Source organism: Onychomys torridus, chromosome 1 (assembly GCF_903995425.1).
Source record: "Onychomys torridus chromosome 1, mOncTor1.1, whole genome shotgun sequence".
Taxonomy (NCBI): domain Eukaryota; kingdom Metazoa; phylum Chordata; class Mammalia; order Rodentia; family Cricetidae; genus Onychomys; species Onychomys torridus.
Window position 1 is genome coordinate 96,178,293 of NC_050443.1, and position 14,412 is coordinate 96,192,704.

The following is a 14,412-nucleotide window of genomic DNA, read 5'->3' on the forward strand; positions in this document are numbered from 1 at the left end:
CATTCAATAAAAGGTGGTATCAAAGCTGGGCATGGTGGCACACATCAGTATTGGCTGAAGAAGGATCACAAATTCAAGGACAGCCTGTACTGCATAGCAAGACTCTTATGAGAAAGGAAGGAGACGAGTTATGCTCTGAATATCTAAAGAGTAAGTGGATGGATGAGAGGAAGTGGGCGGATGGATGAATGGGTGAGTCAGTGGCTAGGATAGGGGTGAGTACATATGGAGATGAAAGGATGGATGGGTGAGTAGGTAGATAGGTGAATAGGTAACTAGATGGATGAGTGAATGGGTGGTTGGACACAGCCTATCCTCCAGCCCTCAGAACAACCCTGTGGTGGTTTGAGTGAGAATGGACCCCAGAGGGTCATATATTTAAATGTTTGTTTGGGCCCCAATTGATGGAACTGTTTGGGAAGGATTAGGAGGTGTAGCCTTGTGAAGGAGGTGTGTCACTAGGGACAGGCTCGGGCATTTCAAAAGCCCAATTAGCTCTCTCTCTCTCTCTCTCTCTCTCTCTCTCTCTCTCTCTCTCTCTGTTGTTCTTTCAACATGTAAGCTGCTAGAGCATCATATGCCTGCCTGCTGCCATGTTTCCTGCCATGATAGTCATGGACCCACCCTCTGAAAATGTAAGCAAGCCCCGATTACATGTTTGTTTTATAAGTTGTCTTGGTCTTGGAGCTTTGTCACTGCTGTAGAAAAGTAATGAAGACAAACTCTCTTTGGCCTCAAGGCCAAAGACACACACCTACTCTCATCCTCCCTCCTTGGGCACCTTCTCTCTGTGGCCATAAATAACCTACTCTATCTCACAAGGTCTCCAGTTCAGACCTGGGTTCATGTGAGCGAACTCTTCCAGGACACTTGCAGTCCTGTGCTGTCACCTAGTGGAAATTTTGTGAAACTGCAGAGACGATGCTTGCAGCACTCACAGGAGCCTGGTGAGAACCTGTGGGCAGGCCTCCCATGGAATGTGTGACACCCTGGGAATGGGTGTGTGTGCTGAGTGACTTTAAGCAGCAGTCAGGCAAGGTGACAAACCCAGAAGAGTGTGACATGGGCAGGGCACAGCACATTCTCAAAGCAGCAAGAAAGACACTGTCAGCTTCCATCTTAGGACTGGGAAAACCAATTTACTGTTACAAGCCCAGCTGCTCCCCACACAGCAGTCTAAGTAGAGATCAGTCAAGCCACCTAGACAAGATGGTGGACTCCTTTTAGGGAAGGAAAAAAGGTATCACTCTGTAGCTAGGAAGTTAATGGGAGGGTTATACAGGGTTCTGGTAGGTGTTCCCAAACTGCTGGATGCCTTCTCACAGCAGGTGGGCTGCAGGACACAGGTATTTGTCATTGTCGGGGCACTAGGGCCTGGAAGGAATAAGGACCTTCTAAAGAGTATCCCTCACTCCAGCTATCTGGACTCTTGAAAGGAGGTACCCCAGGAACTGGAATCTCCCCCAGAATCTCATGGGAAACAAAGGTTTAAGTGTGGTGCCAACCAAACACAAGTCTCCAGATTCTACGCTGTGCCAAAAACTTGTCAGGCAGTGATGGGGCAGTGACCCAAGACCACACTTTGGCCAGGACTGCTTAGCTAGGACACTGAAGGTGGACTTTGAGTGGTTGCTTGTTCCTCTTCCAATGGCCATGTAGAATAAATCTCCCTTGCTCTTTTTCATTAGTAATTTGACTCTTTTAATTGGCTTATTGAAGAGTGGCAGCCAAGCCAAACATGGCTTGTTGGGACTTGCTGGGGCAGGCTCTAATCCTTAACTCTGATAACATCATGAGATGATTTTTCAGTCCTGCAAATCGAAGATCATTTCCTCTGGCTATTCCTGTCACAGTTTAGGCACAGATCAAAAGGCTGAGCCGGCTTGAGGGTAGGTATCTGTGTCAGGTCCTCTTGCTAATGGCCTCTCAAGAATGGATGGGAAAAATCCTTAATGCTTGGCCTCACAACCACCCAGTCAGGGCTCCCCCAACATGAGGGAAGCGTTGTAACCCAGTAGGGACACCCTCAGATGCCCCTGTCCCGCATGGTGCCACCCCAAGACTATTGAAACTTTGGATCTCACATCCCATTCAGCTGGGAACACAAATGTTAACACCAGCTATATAATTGCTTGGAATCTAAATGACCTAACATTCCAAGCTCCCCAGAATAGATGAGCTAATGCAGCTGGGCCTGTCTACTACCTTTCAGGAAGGTTGATTCACCTAAGGAGACAGGGGGAATAACTATCCCCTTAACAGCTAACATGCTTTCCCTTCCCAAAAGACTCTCCTTGGGGAGGATGAGGCTGCACGGTGAGGCTCTGCCGTGAAGCCTGCCCATTTTTCTGAGTTAGGACTCAGAAAAGCATAACTTTTCTTCTCTTTATCCCTTTTTCCAAATATCAGCTAAGCATGCTTTTCCAGGCTCTTGGTATTTCTTCTCTCCCGATGTGGGTGTTTGTCTAACATGCTAGCCTAACTCAAACAGCTTGGCTTTCTCTCCTCCTCTTCTTTTCCCTTGCCTGGCAGCTGCTGAGATTTACAGCAGTGTTTTTCTCTTAAAATTGTAATAAAATTGTCCTCATGTTTCCTTTGAAGTCTGTTTCTAAAGGCTTAAAAAAAAAAAAAAAAAAAAAAACTTTGCCAGGTGGTGGTGGCACACGCCTTTAAACCAGCACTCGGGAGGCAGAGCCAGGCAGATCTCTATGAGTTCGAGGCCAGTCTGGGCTACCAAGTGAGATCCAGGAAAGGTGCAAAGCTACAGAGAAACCCTGTCTCAAAAAAAAAATAACAGAAACAACAATTTTTACACACATGTGAAATCCCTAAAATCATTAACATACAAGTAACATTATGCAGATTTAGCAGGTTGTATTTATATATTTAGAAATATATACACACATGCCAATTAAAGAAAAAAAGGGGGCTGCTGAGATAGCTCAGAGGTTAAGAGCACTGGCTGTCCTTGCAGGGGTCTTGAGTTCAATTCCCAGCACCCACACGCAGCTCACAATGTAACAGGATGCCCTCTTCTGGTGTGCAGGCAAAGCATCCATATACATTAAATAAACTAATTTTCTTCACATGATTTTTTTAAAAAGAGATTTATTATGTATACAGTGTTCTGCCTGCATATATGCCTGCTCTCTTCTCTCTCTCTGGAGCTAAGTACGGGGGTTGTGAGCCACCTGATGTAGGTGCTGGGAACTGAACATGGATCTTCCCTCGGAAAGAGCAAGTGCTCTTTACTGCCTAGCCATTGCTCCAGCCCCTAAATTATTTTATTAATGAGACTAAGAACCACCACCCCCATCCCCATGATAGTGACTCATCCTTTGCTCTCTCCACTCGCCTCTCATTTCTGCTGACTCATAGCTCCTGGTCACTCAGATTTCTGCTGACTCCATTCATCTCTATGCTTCAGGCCCTAAATACTGACGGTAGCTCTTACCCTCATGTCCTATTGGTCAGGAGTGGATACCCAACCTAAGAGCAGGGACAGGCTCGGGAAGAGAGAGCAGTGAGGCTGCCATGTGCACAATCCAACCAGGAATATGAGGGACCAATGGAAAAATTCACTTCGTTTTTTTTTTTTTTTTTTTTGTAGATGTCTTGATCTTGGGGACCCACACAGTCAAAGGAAAGAACCAATTCCCACAAGCTGTTCTGTGATCACTACTCTAATGTTTGTACATGCACACAATTAGTAAAGAGTTTATTAACATAAACAAAGTTGGCCATGGCTCCCGCTGGCCTACCATAATTTTTCTGAGAACACTTATTAGGTTAGCCTACCATGGGCAAAATCAATCTAAAGCAAAGCTTATTTGTATTAAAGTGGTGAAAATCCCCTGCAGTGTAACACATGCTGCATCAGTAGTGAAAACTATTCAATGCCAGCACTTCAGGAGGCTGGGACCACGGGATTATGTGGTTAAGGCCAGGACTAGGCCACATACCAAGACTCAGCATTAAAAAGAAAAAAAAAAAAAAAAAGTGGGATGGGGCTAGAGAGAGATTAAGGCATTGGCTTCTCTTCAAGGATGGGGTTTAATTTACAGTACCCACATGGGTACTAAAAAACTGTAGCTCTAGTGTCAAGACCTTCTGGCCTCCTTGAGCACTGCACACAATGTGGTGTACAGACATACATGTAAAATTGATCTAAAAAAAAATTGTAAGTGGGGCTGGGAGGATGGCTCAGAGGATCAGAGCACGTGCTATGCACTGCTGAGGACCTGAGGAAGAAGGAGGGAGGTAGGGAGGATGGAAAAAAGTCAGCCTATGGGCTTGACACCAGGGTTATCTCTCAAGTTGTCAGTCTCTGGGACATCCTTCACCAACAGTTTAGGAATAAACTGCTTAACCCAAGGTAGCTTGAGTTCTCCACTCTTGGTTCAATTAAGTCAAAGATTTCAAGACAGACCAAGAAGGAATGCTGGATGTTGCTGGGAGAGGTACCATCCTTAGAGGAAGGTAGAAAGATGCTGAGACAGGCAAGTTTTAAATTTCCACTGACTACTTTTACCCTTTGACCAGGAATCCAGAATAGTTCGTTCATCCAGTAGTTTGAATAGCTTCCTTTTTTAGGTCTTCCTAGGGGTATGGGCAGGCACTATACTGGAACCCTTGGGAACCAGAGAATGTAATATTCAAGGCCAGATGAGCAGGTTAATATATGCTTAAAATTTTTGGATTGAGGGGTGGGTGGATGGATAGGCAATGCCAGGCAGTGGTGGCACACGCCTTTAATCCCAGCACACAGGAGGCAGAGGCAGGTGGATCTGAATTCAAGGCCTGCAAGAGTTCCAGGACAGCCAAGACTATACAGAGAAACCGTCTTGAAAAACAAAAACAAACCCAATAAATAAATAAATAAATAGATAGATAAATAAATAAATAAATAAAAAGCTAGCCAACTTGCCCTAATAGATTAATCGGAAATGAACTTAACTCATTCTTTGGCCTTCCCAGGCACAACCCTTCCACAGCTTCAGGTCTACCCAAAGGGCAGAATTTCAGAAGTGTGTTCTTTTCATGTTGACCATTCAGGTTAGAGAATACTGGGCTCATTACTCTTTTGGTCCCTTCAGACTTTGTCTTCATTTACCAAAAGCCCAAGCTTTGGTCATATAAAGATATATATAGATATATATAGATAGATATGGCCTGGATGACTATGCCCTAAATGGATGGACTGATGAAGGGGTAAATGGCTTCCCCTATAGCTGGGCTGGTGTGTATGAAGAATTCACCAAGGCAGTGGCAGCACATGCCCTTGAATCTCAGCACTCAGGAGTCAGAGGCAAGCAGATCTTTGAATAAGAGGCCAAACCAGTCTACAGAGCAGAATCTGAGAGAGCCAGGGCTACACAGTTAAACGCTATCTGGAAAAACCAGAAGTCTGAGACCAGCCTCAGCTTGATCTAGCCCACAAAGACCCTAACACTGTCTCAGGTGACAAAAATGGGGGAAGGGGGCATGGAAAGGAAGAGCATGAGGGGGATAGAATCGATGTATCTGAAGCTGGCAAGGTCAAAGCCCCTGAGCTAGTGTAGACTGGTAATCTATAAATGAGAAATGAGCAAGTTCAACCTCCCATACAAGGGCAGTAGGGACAGAAAACGTGAGAGGGATCAAGGACTCTGAAATCAACACCAAGGAAAATCCTGCTTGTAAAGATAAGAGGATTATTTGACTATGAAATTTGCTTAACAATTGAATAGGAAGCTAATTTGATTCCCAAGGAGAAAGACAGCATCAAGTAATGGGAACTGCCATTTACCCAAAACCTGTATCAGATTCCTCACCCACACACCAAACACTGACCCTGGATTTTTCTAACTGACCAATTGCTAGACTGAGCTGGAGGACTTCCGGGTCCACTTTCCCAAGCTCCTCCTCCCCCGCTTAGGATCACCTCCTGAGAACTCTTAAGAGGACGGCAGTATTAAATGGTTAAGGCAGCTGACCCAGACAATCAGAGTGCACAAAAAGGGGGAAGGCATAGCTCCCGAGAGATCCTGCATCTCTAAAACTGTGGACCATAGTAAATGTCAGGCATTTTTGTCACAGTTAACAAGTGGTAACCAGACACACAGGTCTTTTCAATTCTTTCCAGTTGATGTGAGGAAAGGCTCAAAGTAGATCCGATCCAGGTGAGGCCAACAGAGCCCTCAGCCTGGCAGGGACCCAGCAGCACTTTATCAACTTAAGCAGGCACAAAGCTCTCCAAACCAAGGGAATTCTGTTCAGAACTAGAGTGCTCTACTACACAGGTGTGGTACTGAGTGCTCATCCCAAAGGACCAGAATTTCACATCGATTTTGAGTGTTACAGCTACAAATAGCAATGTCCCCTAAGTCCACAGTCCACAACCTCTGAGGTGATGAAAGTTACAGGGGTCAAACTTAGCAAGAGGACAACAGGTCACTGGGGGACTGCTCTGGGACATTGGGACCATCACCCCCCACCCATCCTTTGCTTCTGAGATGGGCAGCTTTGTTTCACCATACAATCCACCAGACACAAACCATGTTCTCAGTGAAAACAGGAGCCAAGCCAACCTTTCATTTGATATTTCCCATAGTAACAGAGCTAACCACTCTGCCCGGGCATGGTGGCACTTGCCTTTAAATCTGGGAGGCAGAGGCAGAGGCAGATGGATCTCAGGAATTTATCTGGGAACCCAACTCAAGTCCCATGCTTGCCACAGGCTTTCTCTTACCAGCCTTGTCAAACCTTTATGCTGTTTTTCCACTATAGGGTACAGAACCCAGGGTGTGCTTGGTAAGTGTGCAACACCTCCAGCTGGCTTTTTATATTATCTTTCAGACTGAGTCTTAATACCCAAGAAATGACATTTTTCAGGGCTCAACTATATGATACTACCCTCTGAAACAGAGGTAACAGACAGGCTGCCAAGTCTGGGGATGAAAGGGGGCTGTAGGCAAAGACCCAGGTGGAAGTCCCATGCCCCCCATTGGCAAATAAACCAGACTGGGTCCACTCTCAAAAGCACCACACTGTCATTAACCATTTTATGTAGGTGTTACTGGCAAGCAACCCAAGCCTCACAGATGAGCACCACTGGACCACAATCCAGACAATCATCCTGACTGGACAAACACCAGCCAGGACTTGAGTGAGGACATGATCATAGGACTGTCTTAGCTTTCAAGAGAAGTGTCACCAGTCAACACTGCTGGACATTTCCTATTCTGATGGAAAAGTTCAAAAAGACTGACCCTGAGCACAGTCCATGGAGGCTTTTTATTAATGTTTTACATCTCTAGAAAAAGAATCCCAGGATTTTTCCTCCTGTGTGTTTTCGTCTTGCTTCTTCATGGTCCATGATGCCAGCTGAGGTTGTCAGTACAATGAAGCTATGGAGGAAAGAAACACAGATTGAGTGTAAACAATCCAGACATGCCTTCTCTGCTCACCACCACCTTCAGCAATGCTCAAGCCTGCTTTCCTGGGAGACAGAGATTGATGCTGCCTCGGAAAGCTGGTGCCTGACCAGGGGGCAGTGCATAGGAACGAATCCTGGAACAAAAGATGAAATATTGAGACCCCAGCTACACACTCTGCCCTGACAGAAAACAAAGATGAGGCTGGGCATGGTTGCACAGGTCCTTAAATCCCAACACTTTGGAGGAAGAAATGGGCAATCTGCGTTCCAGATCAGTGAGGATAAGTAAATAAATAAAGGCATTGGGGCAGTGAAATGGCCTGAAGGGTAAAGGTGCTTGCTATCATGCCTGATAACCTGAGGTTCATCCCCAGCCCCACATGCTAGAGAACTTAGTATTTAAGTCAAGCTAGTTAGGAAAAGACAGCCACTGCTATATAAACAAAGAAACCTCAGTTCAAGTCCAGCCATATCCCAACATTTCAGAGCATTAATCTTTAATTGTAGAAAGCCAAACTCACCCAAACTGACGGGATGGGAGCAGATTGTTCTGCCATTTTTCTAGGTCTTTGAGTTGCACATCAAATCTAGGGCTTATCACTCCACACTGTAAAAGAAAATTAAATTCTTTACACTTTGGCAAAAATCTAAAACAAGATGGCTTTCATAACTGCAGGAGTCAGTGATTCAAAAGCAATCACCTATATTACAGGGACCTATTACTCTGCACACACTTTTCTATAAATGCCATTCAAACAGAGCAGGGTATGGCAACACAAGATGATCCTGCCCTGGAAACACCATCTACACATGCCCTCCTGCCTACAAGAACGACCTATGTCAATAAGGCCAAGTGACTTAAGGTCACATGGTAGTGCCTGGAGAACTGCCCAATTTAAAAAAAAAAAATCATCTCATACAGAACTGAGACTGAGTAAAATTACAAACAAATTTTCATTTTTATTGTTCAAGAGGGCTGCAAGCTCATTAGTAGCTTGCCTATCTTAAAGTAGAGCTGGCCAACAATAAACCTATAAACTGAAAACTGGAATACATCTAAGTAACAAGTACCCAACCTTGCCTACCCCTCCCACCCTGAGGGAGGGTGATAGCAGGCAGACAGCAGTGTTACCACTAGTCCATCTACACTACTGGGACAGAGTGACAACCATCCTCCAGAAAGAGCTCCACCTTAATCGCTGACTACAAATCTTCAAGCTGGACACAGAGAACACAGCTGCAGAAAGGTTCCCACTATTTATACCGCCCTGTGCAGCTCAGATTACTCCTTCCTCTAAGAACCCAGGATGCCCACACAGACAACCAATTAGCAGCCACACGGGGCCGCCGCCTGCGGTGGTGGTGCACGCCTTTAATCCCAGCACTCGGGAGGCAGAGCCAGGCGATCTCTTGAATTCAAACCAGCCTGGTCTACAGAGTGAGATCTAGGACAGGCACCAAAAACAGAGAAACCCTGTCTCGAAACAAATGATTAGCAGTCACACACCAAAATCACTGCACAAGCAGGGAGGAGATGAAGGTCAGGATCTATCATCTCCAGTCTCTAACAACACCTTACCCACAGAAAGGGCAAACCTTACTTGAGGCCAATAGGCATTCTCTGGTATGGGGTAAGTGAAGTTCAGAGAATGACTACACAATAAATAGCCAGTAAGCACTACACCACACACCGCTCTACCTGCACCGGCTCCTCTCCTCCTCCTCCTCCTCCTCCTCCTCCTATGGGCTAATCAACTGGCCAGAGACATGAGTTGACAAGTTTCCTAAAATCAGAAAAAAACAAAACAGGACAGCTACTCTCCAATTCAAAAGCACACCGGGAGTGGGTTCTCACTGCAACAACAAATGACTGAAAACCAGCCTTGCCAACTCATCTTTCAAAGACCTTAGAAGCAGTAGTGTTAAGGTCTGAATATCGAGAAGCAATTTTGTGAAACAAAAACCTTCAGAACAGAAAAACCTCACCAACTCCACCACTACCACTGACCATGTGTTTTACTCCATGCGATAAGGCCAGTGTTTCTCAACCTTACAGCCAGAGCTGTTACAGAGAAACCGTCTCCAAACTACCCCCTCAAAAAAAAAAAAAAAAGATCGGTTTCTTGGAGACCCCTGTGAAAGCACCAAACCCCAAAACAGTTGAGACCCACAGATTGAGAACCACTGGACCAGAGGTCCTCAAACTCCTCACAGACCAGCCTCAGGCACACATCAAACTGGCTTACTGACATGTCCCAAACACTATTTATTAGACCATCAAATCAAAGAGACAGGGATCAAAAGTCTATTTGGTTATACTGACAATTAAAACTGACAGGCAGTCTAGACACAATTATAACCTATACTGGTACTCTAAGGCCATCAATCCTGACACTTAGCCATTTACTCAAGATAACAATTCCATTAAAAACCAGCAATGCACAGGAGGTAGAGATCTGAGTTAAAGGCTAACCTGTCTTCGTACTGAAAACAACAGATCCAGCACACCAGAGTACTAAGAAATGGAATTGTCATAACCTGAAGCTACTGAAATCGGTAGTCAATTGTGTTACCATGGCCTAGTTTTATCTCACATAAAACTGACCAAAAACTTGAGCAAGCAGTCAAAGATAACAACTGTAGTGTTTAAAGAGTCACCTTCGCCAATTCCTGAAATTCGGGAAGTGAGCAAGGGTGCCAGCAGTATGCTTAACTTGAAGGCAGATGCAAAGTGAGTGAAGGCTCTTTAAAGACAGTCCAGTCTTACCTTGTTCAACCTGCCTGTAAGGTTCACGACGATTTTCCCAGCTCTGTGGTCGTCGATGATTTCAAACTCACCAATGTAACCTGTAAACCAAGTGACTAGTTAGTATCAGACCAAAGACACCAGTCTGAGTCCTAAATCTTTAGGACCCAACACTGCTTTTGCCTACATTTTTTCCCCTCGCATCTGACTGTATCAGAATTCTTAAAACTCTGCCATCACATAAAAATTTAGGCATTAACACCTAAAACCATTCCTAACATAATCATTTCCCCCTCCCTTCCCAGTATTCATGGTGGTACAGTCCCAAGGCCAGCTTGCCTCAGACATCGCGGTAAACTTTCCTCCCCAACTGTCTCAGACTCAGAGGCTCAGGAACCCTGGGGCTTGCAGTGACCTGTGTCATTTAAATCCAGACTCAAGCTCACTTTTCCCAGTCTCACCAAACTCTGGCTCTCTAAAAGCTTCATTTGAACTACCCTCTCTCCCACAGACCCACCAAGTACTCTGCTGTGGTTGTCGCTTTAGGATCACTTCCTTAGACTACCAAAAATCCAAGACACCAATACTTACCATGCTTCATCATCACAGTTAGGAACCTAACGATGACTTTGGAGCAGGGCCTGATGAGGACCTGGCGTTTGCCTCTCTTCTCAGCATTGTTGATGCTCTTGAGAGCATCAGCCAGGACATTCATGCGCACCATGGTGCCTGACGAAAGAAAACACAGGATTTGCTTGCACCGACATCCGATCATGCCTCTGTGAAACTTGTCTTCCTGCTCCCACCAATACATTTTCTTCGGTCTATGCTCACGACAATTTACTGTTCTGCATTCATTACCTATTCATTCAAGACATTCAGACTCATACCACCCAGCACATAAATAGCTGGAGAAAATGACACAAGCCAAGACGCATTAGATAACCTTGCCAAACGTGTAAGCAGGGGGTGGCTATCAACAGAACGGAAGTTTTAAAAGTTTTAGCAACGTTTGCCAAGATCTTCAAAGTCAGCAGTGTCAGCGGTTAGCACGACTTAACTCACTTTCAGGTAACCCCTTAACACACTTCCGACAAAAAGCCTTCCAGAAGCAGAAGCATTACGTGACCGGGCACCCAAACGGCTCCTTGGACGGCAGGGCTGCCTTCACGGGTCGTAGGGACGCGGCCAAGGCATATTTCACGTGCCAAGCGCAAACCCCGACTTGATCCCCTAACTTAGCCGAGAGTGGCTGGGCAGAAACCCCAGTGCCAACACTGGCCACGGCTGCGTGGGGCGCTCAGGACTCCGGAGCGCCCGCAGACACGAGAAGCTTGCAGGGCCCACGCGGGCCACCGTCCCGCCCGCCCGGGCCGAACGGAGCCCTGCCGGCAGCCGTGGGCCAGCTCCCGCAAAGAGCCGCCCATGGCGGCCCCGACCCCGACAGGCGGAAGCCGCGACCACGCCAGGGCTCCATGAGCCCGAGGGACTCCCAAAACGAGCCCCGGGTAGACGGATGGCGCGGATGCCGGGGGATGAACACGGAGCTTCGCAGAGACTCACTCACCGGCGCGGAAAGATGGCGGAAAGAGGGTGGGAGGGCCAAACGCACGGAGTTATGGGAAGCGGAAGTGCTATCGCGAGACTTCAAGGCCATCCACCCAAAATAAAAGAATCACACAGTGTGATTTCTTATAGGAAGATCAATGCAAGGGCGGGGCGGGTGAGAATGGAAGGGCTGAATTCTTAACTCTTTAGGGCTTGCGCTGTAGCTCAGGTAGTCTGGAACTCGCGGCAGTCCTCCTGCCTCAGCCCTTAAGGTCCTGGCATTAACACCACAGTCGGCTTTTTCTTGGGTTTTGTTTTGAGATAATGAAACTCACCAGGTAGCTACGGCTGTGCTGGAACTATGGACACCAGGTGACTTCTAACTGTCTGATTTGCCTGCCTCTGCCTCCCAGTGCTGGGATTAAAGGCGTGCACCTCACCTGGCTCTTTTGATTGGTTTGTTTTGGGTTTGCCCTTTGGAAATTGAATCTCACCAGTAATGGCCCAGGCTGTCCCCAGATTCATGATAATCCTGACTCAAGTGGTCCTCTTTTTCTTCTCCTCCTCTTTTTCAGGGAGTCTTTCATTATGTAGCCCGGGCTGGCCTCAGATTCGTTATCCTTCTGGGGTCACCCGCCTGCCTGGGAACTGGGGCTACAGCAGAAATGAATCTATTGTCTGCTAGCCTGGACCGTTAAATTTCAAGTTAGTAACCCTGTTCATTGCTGTACGCACAAAGTGTAGAGAAGCTTCTGCCACATAGTAGGCCCTCAGTACACAGCTGATGAACAAATCAGTTTCCCCATCATTGAAACAGAGATGATACCACCAACCACTTGGAGTTGCTTTGAGGGTGAGAGATCACAGTGGCAATGGTGTTCAGCGTGGTGAGCATTGCCTCAGTGCCCCAACCACCCCTTCTCTTATCTCAGGGGAATCTTCATTGCCTATCATAACTCATGCCAAAGACCATTTGTTTTTTTCCAAGGTTTATTAGGATTTTGAGTACAGGTCTGGCTATGTAGTTCAAACTCATCCTCCTCCCAATTCCCTTGACATACTAGCTCCATGTACCTTGTTCTCTTCCCTAAAAATGTGCAGTTTGCTTTAATTGAACGCTTAGCAGAAGGTTTGAGTTAGAACATCTCTTATTTTCAGGGTTTGTTGTTGTTGTTGTTTTCTTCAAGACAGTTTCTCTGTGTATCCCTGGCTGACCTGGAACTCTGGAGACCAGGCTGGCCCCAAACTCATGGAGATTTGCCTCTGCTTCCTGAACAGAGTGCTGGGATAAACAGCATGCCCAGCAAAGATTTATGGGTTTGTTTGTTTGTTTTTCGAGACAGGGTTTCTCTGTGTAGCTTTGCGCCTTTCCTGGAACTCACTTGGTTGCCTAGGCTGGCCTCGAACTCAAAGATCCGCCTGGCTCTGCCTCCCGAGTGCTAGGATTAAAGGCGTGCGCCACCACCGCCCGGCAAGATTTATGTATTTTATGTCTATGAGTGCTCTGTCTGCATGTATGCCTGTCCACCAGAAGTGGGCACCAGATAACATTATAGATGGCTGTGAGCTACCATGTGTTTGCTGGGAATTGAACTCAGGATCTCTGGAAGAGCAGGCAGTGCTCTTAACAGCTGAGCCATCTCTCCAGTCCCAACATCTTTTTGTTTTGTTTTTTGAGACAGGGTTTCTCTGTGTAGCTTTGGAGTCTGTCCTGGAACTCACTTTGTAGCCCAGGCTGGCCTTGAACTCAAAGTTATCTGCCTGCCTCTGCCTCCCAAGTGCTGGGATTAAAGGTGTGCGCCCCCACCGCTTGGCCATCTCATTTCCAAGGGCTTTCCATAGGAAGGACATAGAATGTACAGTCGCTGTATACCGTATCCCTCTTTAACTACTTTACTCAACTGACATCTGAGAGCCTAGCATGTGCCAACTGTTGCACCACGTACTTGGAGTCCAGGAGCCAAACCAGCAGCTCCAATCCTTAGAAAATTCCGACTGTAGCCAGAGACAGACAGCAAATCAAGATAGGGCCACAGCCATGCAGGGTGGCAATGTGAAGGGCTCTGAGGATGTAGGTTACCTGGGAAGCTGCCACAACTTCCCTAAAAGAACTGCTACCATAAGTTTAGCTGCTAACAAATACTGAGATCTATGATAGTCTCCATTTCACAGGTAAGAAAACTGTCATCTTAAATGAATCTGATACAAAAATTTCAGGAATTCAAAGCAAAGTAGGAGTGGGCAGTGGGGTGGGAGGATGGTAGTTAACTAGTTAGTCTAAAATACTGATTAGACTCCTTGGCTTTTTCCCTACTTGATCCCACAGGATCTTGCTATGTAGGCTTGGTGAGTCACAGCATCTGGATGGCTCCACACTGATGAGCCTAGAGGAGGGAACTTGTGTAGAAATGGTAAGAAACTCCGGGTGCTGGGCAGAAGGGAAGTGGAAGAGCCCTGAAGAAACTGACTCACATCTGATCCGTTAAGAGGCAAACTAGAACCTGGTGAAACCACACTGTAGAAGGATGAGGAGTCCAAGGCCAGCCTGAGCTTTACATATGACGCTATCTAAAAACACTACAAAGGCATGGGGAAACTTTGGGGACCCATTCTTTTCTTCTTGGCCCAGCTCATTCCAAATGTGTCCACATGAGCCTTGGGATGACAGAACCTGAGGGAACTCAGACCAGACTTGAAACTG

At 46.4% G+C, this 14,412-nt stretch overlaps 1 protein-coding gene across 1 annotated transcript; it reads right to left on the reverse strand.

Moving 5' to 3' along the window:
- Window positions 1–7,256: 7,256 nt before the first annotated feature.
- Rps15a (ribosomal protein S15a) lies at window positions 7,257–11,791 on the reverse strand. The gene is made up of 5 exons (XM_036192132.1): window positions 11,731–11,791; window positions 10,755–10,892; window positions 10,185–10,264; window positions 7,939–8,024; window positions 7,257–7,388 (listed from the first exon to the last, which is right to left on the reverse strand). The coding sequence occupies exons 2-5, from the start codon at window positions 10,885–10,887 to the stop codon at window positions 7,295–7,297; spliced, it is 393 nt and encodes a 130-aa protein (XP_036048025.1). The 5' UTR covers window positions 10,888–10,892; window positions 11,731–11,791; the 3' UTR covers window positions 7,257–7,294.
- Window positions 11,792–14,412: the final 2,621 nt, after the last annotated feature.